A 13,768-nucleotide genomic window follows, 5' to 3' on the forward strand; every position below is an offset into this window, starting at 1 on the left:
TTAGGTTTTATTCACCCCAACCCAACTCAACTCATGCTAAATGTGTGGGCTAAAAGCTAAAAAACCAAATTTCCCCCTATGATTTAACCTAGAAAATGATGTGGGCACCACCAACGGAACTCCATCCACATGGGCATGTCTTACAGGATTTATTGAATCCAACGGCTGAGATCGAATCTAATCAAATTTAATGGTAAAAAAATTATCTAACGGTCCAAATTTAAATTCAACAGCTAAACTAAAAAATATATATATATTTAACTTAAAATTCATCCAAATTTAGTAGTTTTTCAATATTTATCGGAATTTAAATATTTTTAGGTTAAAATGTTCATAAAATTAAATTATGATAGTGTACATAATTAAAAAAAAAATTACTTTAAAGAAAAACTTAGCCTAAATTTATTTTTTAATATAGGCTCTTTAAGGAAAGCCATTAGATTTAACTTTAATGAAATTCTGTAGTTGAGATTAAATTACAGGCCATAAGATCTCAACCACATGATTTCTTTAAAACCAAATCTAACGGTCAAGAGGGTGTCCCTATTTTTTTTTTTTTTGAAAAATGAGGATCCCTTCTCTTAAAGACTTCATTATTTAATAATCTCAGGCTAAAAAATTTAAATGATAAGAGTTGGAGTAGAAAAATGATTTATGAACTAAAAATTTTAGGTTGTAGAGTAAAGGTTAGAGATGTTCCAAACGAAAAGTTGTGCAATTGTGCCGCATAATTCTTCAGAGGGACCATTTTTTATATAAAATATAATATGGAGAACGCTACATAGATTGTGAAAGTACAGTTTTTCTCTTCATCCTTCGTCCTTCAGATTCGCCTGTTTGAACTCACAAATTTTGAAAAAAATACAATAAAAAGAAATGAATTGAAGAGGCGAAAACAACATGTGGCAATCTGCTGTTGGTTGGTAGATTGCCAAATTTGCTGCGGTGTGACGGTTACAGACAGCCACCTGCCGCCGCTTATAGAGCGTTTCATTCTGCTCCAGAGAGGGATGGAGGCAGAGGCAATGTCAGTCGGTTACTGTATTATGTCATTGGGAGTGAGCGAGTCAGTTACAGAGTGACTCAGGCCCCTGGGACCGAGTTAGTGAGTCAGTGAGCGGCTCCACTGCCGGAGTTTGGAGTACTGAAAATAGAAGACGACTTTTTGATTTAGGGACCCGAATGGATCCATTCAGTTGGATGGCGGAGCCGAGTCCTGGTTCGGGTCCGAGTCCGAGTCCGAGTCCTGGTTCGCGTCCGATTCCGAGTCCATTCAGAGGAAGCAGCAAGCGGCCGCGGTCGAGGAAGCAACAGGATTTTGATTTGGAGGGGTGGGGGTCGAGGCGGCTGTTTCAATTTCTGGAATCGATCGGGAGGGACACGACCCACAAAATCTCCCAATACGACGTCGAATCGATCATCACCGACTACGTGAAGCAGCATCAGCTTCAGCACCCGACCAAGAAGAAGAGAATCGTCTGCGACGACCGCCTCTTCCTCCTCTTCGGCCGGAAAACCATCGGCCGCGTCAAAATCTACGAGTTGCTTCAGCAGCATTTCGCCGACAACATGGAGGACGATTCCTCTTCTGACGACGACAGCGACGGTAACGACCGCCCCCTAAACATTAATCTCAATGTCAGTGCAGAACAGGTAGAAGAAGACTACGGCGACGGCAATCATCGGAAGCAGAAGAAAAAAAAGGCCAAGAGATTCACGGAGGAGGGTGGTTTTGGATTGGGATTGGGAATGGGAGTGGGAGTGGGAGCGGGAGCGGGAATGGGACCCCCGAAAAGCTGCTTTGCGGCGGTGATTCCGGAGAACATAAAGTTGGTGTATTTGAAGAGGTCTTTGGTGGAGCATCTTCTCCTCAATGAGGAAAAGGAGAATGAGGGTAAAGTTGTGGGAAGCTTTGTGAGAATCAAGTCGGACCCCAATGACTACTTGCAGAAGAACTCTCACCTGCTACTCCAAGTTACTGCTCTCAACAAGCCGCCCGCCCCCTCCTCCTCCTCCGGAGTTCTTCTGCTTTGCCTTTCCGGCCTCGCCCTCGTCAAAGAGGTCCCAATCTCCCAGCTTTCCAATGATAACTTCACGCAGGTATTCATTTCTTCATAAAGTTCCGGTCTTGCTGAAAATGTAGGAAATGCTAACAGACAATCTCCGAAATGTTTTATTGATCATTTCTGTTGCAGGAGGAATGCGAGGATTTGCGTCAAAGAATAAAAGAGGGCTTGCTCAAGAGCCTTACAGTGGTAACTTTCATTGATTTTTCCCTTTAAAAGTTTATGTTCTGTTGGAGTTGATGAAAATGTAGTCAGTATTCCGGAAACATTGAAGAAACAATGCCCATCAAGAAGCATTCCCCTCCCTCTTCCCCCGGTTAAAGGCCCCATGATTTGCCTTCTTTCAATGCCCCAAAACAGTTGTATTCCTTTGGTTTAATAGGTGTCGCTGGCATACTGATATGAAAATCAGTTGGTCAAATGTACTTTTATCATAGATGTCCCTGAAATCAGAGAATGAGTTGGGCAACATGTCTCGTGTTTCATATTTTTGTCATGTTTAAGTTTCACGTGTATTTAGTGGCTTGTAATAGTCTCGTCTATCTCTAGTCTTGTAGCCTGGCCCTGATGAACCGGACATGGAAACTTTTTGGAAACAAGTGTTGAATGCGCTTAAGGGAGAAACTAAATCATTTATTCTGTTTGGTTTTAAGTGAGGTTAGATGGATGCAAACTGTGCTGAGGATCTTACTAATAGGTTTTTTCATTAATTTTCTGTCTGTCGGAGATTCTTTTATCATTCACTGCAGTAGTTTTTACCACAGTCTTTTGTGGTAAGCTGTGCGTTTCTGGTCCTAGTGGCTAGGAAGATACATTAGAGCTTTTGAACGGTATAACGCTCCATTGTAAAAGCGAAGGCTCATATATTGAGGTGGCTGTTTGAGTGATGAATTAGGGCACCTCTTTTCTTAGCTTACTTTTTGTTAGATTTTGTTTTGAACTTTACCCTTTTGAACTCTAATAGTTTTCTGTATAAGGGAAATTTTTTATTATCCTATTAAAAAGGAAAGAAGGCACTGAATTGGCGAATAATAAAGTTTCTCCTACGAACGCTTCACTATGACATCGAGTCTGACAAACATATTCTCTCTAGTTTTTTTCCTTCTATTCTTTATGTTTCACTACACGTGTAATCTTGTTAATGAGCTTGTTCTACTTTTGACAGGTGGAGCTTCAGCAGAAGGTCCGGATATTGCATGAGGATATAATGAAGCATGTAAGTATTCAATTATAGATAGATTTATGTGTGTCACGGTGTCACCAAGTGAATCTGTCCCCATGAATTATAGCCCATGTGCCACTTTGCCCCATGAATGAATTTGGACTCACTTTGCTCTTGAAATTTTCACCCCATGTTTTAAGTTCTCCCTTTTGTAATATGTCGAAGTTTCCGACAATGTTCATAAATACCCTAAATAAACGATAAACAATAAATACCCTAAATAAATGAAACTCTCCTCTCGCTCGTCCTTCCTTTCTCTCTTTTTTCTTAATGATAATAGATACTTGGGGGGCAATGTGCGCACTTGGGGGCAATGTGCGCTGGTGCACACTTTTGGGCAACCTTATGGAGGAAGAAAATCTCTCCTTCAATGCACAACTCACGAAAAGTTTCCATTTTACACCTTGCAATACCCTTTATTTGTAATGAACAAATGAGGACATCTGATAATGAACACCCGGTTTCCACTAGTGAAAGTTGTGAAACCTAAAAACGGTTTAGATCGTTGGACAAAATTTGTGGTTGGGTGCTAACAATGTCCCTTGTTTTAGCCAAATGAAGGAATCCCTTAATAGAAGGATATGATATACTGTATTCGCATAATAGAGGTTCTAGCATAGCCCCATTAGGGGCAGTCGATGCCCATTGAAATTTTTTAGCGTGAGCTTTTGCATTAATCATGAAATTGTAACATTTAACTATGTTATTCCTACTATTTGTAATACTTTAAAAAACATTGAACTTAGATGGATCAATTCATTGAACCCATTGCAGAGTAGTGGCAGTAGCCCAACAATACAATCCCCTTTGACCTGTTAAGGGACTCCACATACAAACTCTCTCTCTCTCACATACACATGAGAATGTTCTCATGGCGAAACATAAGATTCTTATGAATTTTAGGTTGCCAGATTATGTAACCACCTTTTGTCTCCATACTTTGAATTTGAATCGTTGATCAGGTTGAGTTTTGTCTGAATATGTGACCTAAGCTCGCAACGTCTTTGTGGGTCACACTGTCAGAGCCACCTGAAGTCCAATGTTCCAGGCTGTCTAATGTTTATATCTTTATTTAAGAACCATCCTTGCAAAAAGTTAGCATATTGGAGATTGTTTGATCATCTGATTGTCATCCTTAATATTTATAAAGATTGTGTTCTTCTATCTATTTGTTGATAATTAAATGACTTTGTAGTATTCGATCCTTGAATAGAAATTTAACAAATGCACGGTTCATATCATTGAATCGTATTGATGTTTGAGGTTACATACATCTTTTGAGGTTTCTATGACTATTCTTAAATGGTGGATTCTATCTAAATATATAGCAAGTTGCTGGATATGAATGAATAACCCAGGCTGCTTAACAGAAATTGTGTTTGTTTAATAGTGTGATCTAGTATTCTGAATTAAGTAATTTGGTTGTTATTTAGTTTCAGATTGTGATGAGACTTGTATTCCATATAATTTACCATTTGTTCTAAGGGATATATCTGAGAATGTCTCTTAATTTGGACAATATGTGTTCTGTATATATTAGCTCTACAAAGCATTTTTGCGGTTCTGCTGGGTTCTTATTTCAGCTACTATTCAAAGAAGACTTTGCAGTATTTGATTACCTTTTACTTATTTAATATTGGTGCCTCCTTCGACAAAAAAAAAAAATATTGGTGCCTCCATTGTTGTGCTAGACACTACTCACCTTGGACTTTCTTCTGATGCCTTTGATGTTAAGTGGAGGTTGATTGTGTGAAACTTTCTTCATCTTGTGGTGGATTTGTTTCAGTGGCTTGCGAGAGAACTTGCATTGTTACAGAACCAAATTGATAGAGCCAATGAAAAGGGATGGCGTCGAGAATATCCTTTCAAAATATCTTCTTTTATATTCCATAATATGTTACCTAATTTGCAGAAGTATTGCCCAATCAACCTTTTAACATTGAAATAATTTGCTGATTGAATCCTCAACTTGGTTGATATTTACGCTGTTTGAGTACTTGGAGAGAAGGCAATTGCTTCAGACTCCAGATGAACAGGCACGGTTGTTGCGAGAGGTTCCAGAAGTCATTGCAGATGAACTAGAGATAGAAGATGCACCGAAGGATTGTGCAGATGAAATACAAGAAGAGAACCAAAGTTCAACAAGAGATATCATACAAGGAGCCTCAGAAGCTCCTGTTTGTGATATACCAGCAGAGAAAAATCTATTAACTTGGACTGCAACTGGCATAATTTCTGAAGGTGCGTTCTCGAGAATATGAAAACTTTTATCTTACGTATTCTAAACCATGCATCTCAACGTATCAACTTCTGGGCATCTGCACCCATGGCCAATTGGCTTTGGATTGGATGCTCCAAGTTAACATGGTATAGAAGCAGGCAATTCATCAATATGTCAGGCCCAGATTGGCCAGACATGCCCCACATCTCTCAGTATAACATAATGTTGGACCCATGAATATTAATTTTTAAGAAAGGCTCCAGAAAGTTTGGATCATTTGTTATTGCAATGTCCGGTGGGTTTTTTTTTTTTTTTTTTTTTTTTTTTTTTGGACTAGGAGGCAGATTTATGTTGGTCCATACTGAGACCGTGTAGGGAGCTTAAGTTTTTTGGTGGAAAGAAAAAAGGGGGTAGTGCTAGGGAGGTGTGCTAGGAGGTGGAGTGCTTATGAGAAAGGGTGCGATTTTGGGCTTCTTTGTGCTTTGAAAAGTTATCTTTTCTATTATTTGGTTGGAAAGCCTCTGTACTGTAGGAAAGTGCTCTTTTTCTAGTGGATGCAGTTATTTGTGCACAGCGGTTCTAATCTTTGGCTCAAAGAGTGTTTCCCATCTATCTTTTTGTCACTGTATGTAATTATTATTGGGTGTAGGGTTCAAAAAAGAAGCTAATATTGATAAATATAAGGAAAAAAAAACATTTATAAAAGCAATTAATCATTGATCTTTATCCTCGTGATTATTCTGCAGCAAAAGTGCATGGTATTTCCTGGCAAGAATGGAAGGAACAACCAACAGAGCCCATAAAGACGAGCAACGGTGAGAACAAGCATGGAACTATTGACACCAAGGGCTTTCAGGAACTGGTGGGTAAGCTGGTACCGACATCTCAAGAACAACCAACAGAGTCCATAAAGAGGAGCAATGGCGAGAATAAGCATGGAAGCATAGACACCAAGGGCTTGGATAAGCTGGTACAGGCACCACAGGTAATTGATTTAAGTGACGATGAAGATGAAGAGCGATGCGACGGAGAGAGGATCTTTGCTGACCAGCTGGGAAGCTCGATATGGCATTATTTCGATCCCCAAGGAAACATACAGGGTCCATTTTCAATTGCTTTGTTGAAGGCCTGGAGTGATGCGGACTACTTTCCTCCCGACTTCAAAATTTGGAAGGCAGGTCAGAGCTCAAATCAAGCCGTATTACTGCAACACATTCTTCAGCAGAATTATCCAAATAAAGTTGCAAAATATTAAGATTTGGATATCCATTAGGTCATAGTTCATTTGTTAGTCGTGGTCTATAAGGCATACTGTCACTGAATAATTTAGTTTTGTGTTTTTTTCTTCTGATTTCATGTCATGTAGGGAATGTTCATTAGCAAATTAAATTGATGTTCCAATTTTCTATGCCTTGACATGGTAAATTTGGTTGTTGCCTGTGATGACGATAGAAGGAGCTTCCTGGCTGTCGTCGTGGGTGATGAATTTTTGGGTTTGGATCCTTGTTTGCTGGATATATATAACTGATGACCTTTATGCACTGGGAACTTGTTGAGATTTCAGATGATTTAATTTGTGCGGGTAAAGGTTTTGAATATGCAATGCTAATTCGTTCTATGGAGTTTGACTACAGTACAGTGCTGCATTTTTTTATCATAAGTTTTTTTTTTTGTTGTCAGATTAATTTCGTAATTTTTGTTGATAATTATTGTCCAAAAGGAAATAATTAAACGTATATACTAAGGCCTGGTTTGGTATTGAGGTGATTCTGAAAAAAGCTGGTATCAAAAAAAGTTGGGAGCTGTTTTTGTGTTTGGTAAATATTCAGCTTCAGCTTTTTTTCACAGTTTTGGGTGAAAAAAAGTTAAAAACAAGAAGATGCAAAACCCAGCTTTGAAAAACTGGCTTTTTTTTCACATTTGTTTTACATAAAAGTTTACCAAACACTATAATACTGTTTTTTTTTTTTTTTTCAAAAGCACTTTTACAAAAAAGTTTACCAAACACTCTACTACTTTATTTCACAGCTGCTTATTCTCATAGTATAGCAGAAACAACTTTTTTTCAAAGCACAGCAATACCAAACCAGCCCTAAGTATGGTTTGTTAAACACGCTACGTGATTCAAGAAGGGGGTAATGGCTAGTGTTTTACAAAATGTCCCTCGAGGCGTGCCTAGGTGGCTTTGGAGGCGTGGTCGAGGCACGCCCTTGGGCGTTCTGAGGCGGTTGTAATCCTTGTTTAAAATTTTTAAAGGTTGGACCTCAGCGTTCTGGATTTTTGTTTTTGTTTTTGTTTTTATTTATATATATATTTTTTAATCAATTGCAACGGCAACGTCTTCACTAAAAAGACGATTGCGAAAATGAATATTTTTCTTAAGACTTGACCTGAAACAACATTGTTTTGGCCAAGTCTTTAACTTTTTTTTAAATGACTTGGTCCAAAACGAAGTCTTTCTAACTAAGTCTAATTTTATTTTTTTTATTACCCACAGCAGTCCCTAATTGTTTAGGTCCCCTAAAGCTGGGCCTCAAGCCTGAAGGCTTTCGTTTAGGCGGAGTAATCTATGAAATGTCTTGGTTTCGTTTTTTAAAACATTCGTAATGGACACCAGGATTAAGGGGGTTGAGCAAAAACAGACTATAATTGAGAAGGAACAGAATGCTAAAAGAGAAACAAAAACTGAGAAATTAAAATGACAAATAATTAAGTTGAAATTAAGCATATAAATATTATATAAGGAAACTAATTGTCATTCGTTTTGACTTGATTTGGGAGATGTTAAAGGGAACAAGGTAAGGAGTTCTAGTGGCCTGCCCCCTCTAGGTGATGGATGCATGTAAAATCTCCTCTCTTGGATGGCTTTCTCTTCTTCTTTTTCCTGTTCTTGTTCTTGATGATGAGCATTCATTACTGCTTGATGATGATGATGGTGGTGGTGGTGATCCGACGATCCAGATGTCATCTTTAGCGTCGGTGACGACGACCCTAATAACAACAGTTTGTTTTCTTCAAGTTGTTCCTGCTGCAGAATGGACAGCTTTGAGAACATTGCACTTGGGCTGAGTACTGATGGGGACGGCGGTTTGGAATGGAAGGTGGTGGTTGTGGGTTTAACAATCTCGAGTTTGGGCCTCATCTTCGCACATTGCCTTCTCTCATGGAGTTTGCTTGTCGAAGAAGAAGCCGCCACCTTCCTAGTACTACTGTTATTAATCGTATTGTTGGTGGTGGTGTTCTTGTTCTTCCCTTGTACTTGTGGTGTAGCTGTTTCATGATGATGCTCCCCGCCGCCGCTGCTGCCGCCTGTCAAACGCTGCACTATTTCTCGGAAAGTGTTTGCGTCTGTTTGGACAAATGTGGTCGATGGACTGGTGGTGCTAGTTGCGCGTAATTCTGACGTGGCCATCGACGCCGATGGACTGGATTTGTAAGAAATTAACAATGTTGAACAAGTAGGAATAAAATTAGGGAGAGATTAAGGAGATGTACAGAAGTTAATGTATATAATTATTATATATAAGAAAGAAAGAAATTAGTTGAAGGAAGAGTGCTAAAAATGAAGGCATGGTGTGGCTGGCCTACACTCTGAACAGAAGCCAATTAAGGCAGTGAGGGAAGGAGGACAGGCAAGGCAAGGCAAACAAAACTATCTACCAGATTTGCCTTTGCTTAATTTGTTTTAACATTTTCCATTTTTGGAGGATTTTCCCACTAATCACTCTGTCATGTTGACTATTGACTTGGTTTTTTTTTTTTTTTTTTCATAACCAATTGTTGACTGGTAAAAGAGCAAATGAGTCATGCTTGTTGGTTGGTTCCATTTCCTTTTTTAGTCTAATTATTTACGAAAAATGGACACCAAGAAATTTACGTGATTCTACAATACTTTTGTCCATGGAACAACAATAGAAACTTCTTCCACAATATCAAATAACGGGTACAACAAGAGCTACCCTAGACCCGATGAACATAGGAGAGTACAAGGACAACAATCTCACACACTTATGGCACGTTTGCTAATGCGTGATCGGAATGAAATAAGAAGTGAATTAACAAAAATCTAATTTAAATTAAAATTGTTTACTTAAATTATGTGGAATCAAACTAGGATGGAATTGATTTTATTTAAATTGTTTGCCAATTCACCTTACTCAAAATGGAAACAAATATGATTGCTAAATTGTCGTTATTATATATGGATGTTAATTAATTATTTTATATAATAACTTTTTAGTCATTACATTACATAGTAATTAATAGGGAAAAAAAATCCCATATTAAAATTGGGATAGGAAGAGCTTTAGAGCATATTCAAATGAGATGTCAAAAAGTCTACATCAGCAATAACGGTAAAAAGAGATATCATTAGTGTTTTCCAACCCAAATGTCAATTTCTATGTGGCACGACATGGAAAGACGGCATATGAAGTTGCTGTCAAATTTGATAGCAGCTTCAAATCTATTTTTAGAAATTAATGAATGTTTTTAATAAATTTTGTACTTATCTTTGGTTTTAAAATACTAATTACAAAATTTACAACTATAAAAAGTAAATAATGTAATAAATAATTGTGACGACCTGTCCCAAATTATAATATATTTTATCCTCGAGTGCACTGAAATGACTATTTTGCCCTTGTGGGCCTTGTGACGTGGATATATGTATATGGTCTTCAATCAATTTTCCATCGACATGAGTAAGTGGTATTCGACGTTACGAGAACGTGGATGCAAATTAGGGCCGAGTCGAGTACATAATGGAGATGTTGTAAAAGAATAAAGGAATTAGATTAGATTTAATTGCATGAATCCAAAGCATGTAGCCCAATTAGGGCTTGAGGCCATTTTAATATGGCCAACATGTGGCCACACACACATGCACACACGTGCAACCTGCATCCTCTCTTTCTTTCTTGAATTTTCTTCCCCGTCCGTACAACTGAGAGCATTCACCCTCAAACTAAACCAAAACTCTATGGATCGAACTTGGTGTTTCCAGATTCTTATTCTTCTCGAACCCTAGAACACGGTGATACCTTTTGTTAAGTGGACTTCGCCAACCCGAGACTCCATAAGCTCCGGCGATGGGTGTAATTTTCTCCGACGTGATCGAGAAGGTTTTAGCTAGTTTTGGGACTTAATAAGGTACTATTCTTGCTCCACTAGCAATTTGTAACAATTGTAGAGAAATTTTGACGTTAGGAGACTCGGGTTTATCGAGTTGCAGATTTGGCCGGACTATTGAAGAATTTTCCGACCATATAATGTTGGTTTTAGGACTCTAAACAGGCAAGAACATGTTCTACTCGTTTAGAGCTTCATTTGGTAAAATTTTCATGAAATTTGGTTGAAAAACGAAGAAGATATTAAGGTTTAAGAATTTTCCAGTTTCCGATGACGGAATCCGACGAACCACCAGAGAAAACAGAGCATATTCCGTCAACTTTGACGAAATATTCTTAACGGCGTTAGGTATATTTAACGGAATATCCTATTATTTATCGGCATATTCCCTAACGGCGTTAAGGTTACTGTCAACGTGCCAGGCACGTGACAGCGCGTGGCTCGCATGTATGGCCATGCCTTAGCCGGTGCGTGGGGGTGCATGGGATGTTGGAAAATTATTCTAAAAATATGAGGATGCTCGGGGTGTTGAGTAGGCCACGATAGTATATTCAAACACCCCAATTGAGCAACGTATAAGAAGTTATTTCATAGTGATGGTTATGTATTTAAAAATAACATTAAAATAGTTGTTTCATATATAAGTGAGATGTTTTCAGAGGACAAGTGCAGCCAAGCGAGACTTGGGGGTTACGACCCGGCTACATGTCACATCACGGCCTGGGCCCCCACCACATCCCGATCGACTCCACCGTAGCACGATATTGTCTGTTTTGGGCCCCGATCACGCCCTCACGGTTTTGTTTCTGGGAACTTACACGAGAACTTCCCAGTGGATCATCCATACTAGGATTGCTCTCGCTCGAACTCGCTTAACTTTGGAGTTCCTACGGAACCCGAAGCCAGTGAGTTCCTAAAAGGTATTGTGCTAGGTAGAGATGAGAATATATATATAAGGCTTACATGATCCACTTCCTTGGGCGACGTGGGATGTTACAGTCTACCCCCTCTTAGGGGTTTGACATCTTTGTCGGCACACTTCTGGCCAGGGATTGGTTCTTATACCAAATTGTCACATCCCGCCCTGGGCCCCCACCACATTCCGGGTTCGACTCCACTGTAGCACGATATTGTCCGATTTGGGCCCCGACCACGCCTACACGGTTTTGTTTCTGGGAACTCACACGAGAACTTCCCAGTGGGTCACCCATCCTGGGATTACTTTTGCGCGAACTCTCTTAACTTCAAAATTCCTACGGAACCCGAAGCCAGTGAGTTCCCAAAAGGCCTCATGCTAGTTAAAGATGAGAATATACATATAAGGCTTACAGGATCCACTTCCCTGTACGATGTGAGATGTTATAATACATACCAGTGAGTGGGCTTTTGGGTTATATATATATATATATATATATATATATATATATATATATCTATGTATATATATAAACACACACATACATATTTATGCCTTATGTTTCCCATAAACTGTTTAAATGGTTTTTACGTTTTAAATGCCATGTCGTATGCATTACATATTAGAATATGCTTTAATATAGTTGTGCATATTACTACTCAACGTTGTGGACGCTTAGGTAAGGTTCAGGTGAGTATATAGCGATGGTTGTGATGGTAGTGTATATGATTATGATGAGTTACTTTTAGTGATTTATATCCTGCACCCTGGTGTTAGTGCTTCATCCGAGGGTAGGGCCTAACCTTCACGTGATCGTTCACCTCCCACACCATACACTCACCTTGGATCCAAGGCAGATGCCAGCCTGTCGTACAAACCACATTAGGTGGTTCCGACTCGTAGGTGACTTGCGATACTTCGCACAACCTTCACATGATTGTAGCACTTGAGCGTACTTATTTATACCTAGCCTAACGTACAGACCACATAGGTGGTTCCGACTAGTGTACAAGATTTGATTTAATTGTTGAGTTATAAATTCAACCATACAGGTCGCGTTAGGTGACTCCGGCTGATATGTCACTTTATATTAGTGCAATTCATCTGGCTTACTTATTCATGGTTGAGATGATTGTCATGGCATACACATGGTTTGGTTATTCTCGAGTATAGTTTTCATATATTTTTACAGTATTATTTTTTGGGAAACTTATACGGGTTTTATAGTGAGGGGTTATTACATTTGAAAAGATAAATGGTTTTGAAAGTTTTGTTTTTGCCCACTCACACTTTCTAGTTTACACCCTTCCAGGTTCTAGATAGAAGTTCGTGTCGGTGGCTCTCGAAGACTTCATGACAGTTCTGATAGACATTCACCAGTGTAGGGTTTCTTTTATGATCTGTATTATTAGTAATTAAACTTCTGGACTGCATTCTGATACCTACGCTCTGGTTATGTGTGTCATTTACTCTAAACATTTTCACTCGCACTGTTATGTTAGTCTAGTGTAATTAATTAGCAAGTTTTTATTTATCCGTATTTTCACATCACGTTCACTTTCGCACATCGCACATGGCTATGTCACTCTCACGTAACGGCCAACATGCCTCGATTAGGGTCGGGTTGTGTCATAATGATTTAAATTTGACATATCGGTTAGAGAACAAAATAAATAAAAAAAATCAATGTGCCACATAAGCCTTCAAATTTAAATTTTATGTTTAAAATTTGACATCTTTTTTAAAAATGATCTTATTAATCCAATGTGCATTGTGCATGATGCATCGACCAACAAAAATGCATGAACCAGCCCGACTTCATTCTCCAATGACGCCAATTCTTAATGAAGGAATTTTCCACCGAGTTACTTTGAATTGTTCACGTGTTCCAAGCAGAAACCACTCTTTTATTATCATTCATGTTCCTAGATGAAAAAACAATTATCATAAATTACTAGCAACAGGAACAGACGTAATACGTTAAAATTAGTTTCGAAAAGAAATACCAAATATTGAATAGAGAAACAAATATTGGATAACACTTGCATCATTCATGGGGTAATGCACATATCTCACAATTTGCGAATTATTTATTGACCGTATAAATTTCATATTTTGAACCTTTAAATCTCGTAACTTTTATTTAAAGATATTTTTTTATATAAAAAAATCATTTAAATAAAAAATCATTTAACCATTAACATGTATAAAAA

General features: G+C 38.4%; 1 protein-coding gene across 1 annotated transcript; it reads left to right on the forward strand.

Annotated features, from left to right (window-relative positions):
• Positions 1 to 712: 712 nt before the first annotated feature.
• LOC137712132 (uncharacterized protein At5g08430) lies at positions 713 to 7,050 on the forward strand. The gene is made up of 6 exons (XM_068451273.2): positions 713 to 2,100; positions 2,196 to 2,255; positions 3,232 to 3,282; positions 5,075 to 5,145; positions 5,273 to 5,529; positions 6,256 to 7,050. The coding sequence occupies exons 1-6, from the start codon at positions 1,183 to 1,185 to the stop codon at positions 6,762 to 6,764; spliced, it is 1,866 nt and encodes a 621-aa protein (XP_068307374.2). The 5' UTR covers positions 713 to 1,182; the 3' UTR covers positions 6,765 to 7,050.
• Positions 7,051 to 13,768: the final 6,718 nt, after the last annotated feature.

This window comes from Pyrus communis, chromosome 15 (assembly GCF_041283825.1).
Source record: "Pyrus communis isolate YQ-2024b chromosome 15, ASM4128382v1, whole genome shotgun sequence".
NCBI classification, from domain to species: domain Eukaryota; kingdom Viridiplantae; phylum Streptophyta; class Magnoliopsida; order Rosales; family Rosaceae; genus Pyrus; species Pyrus communis.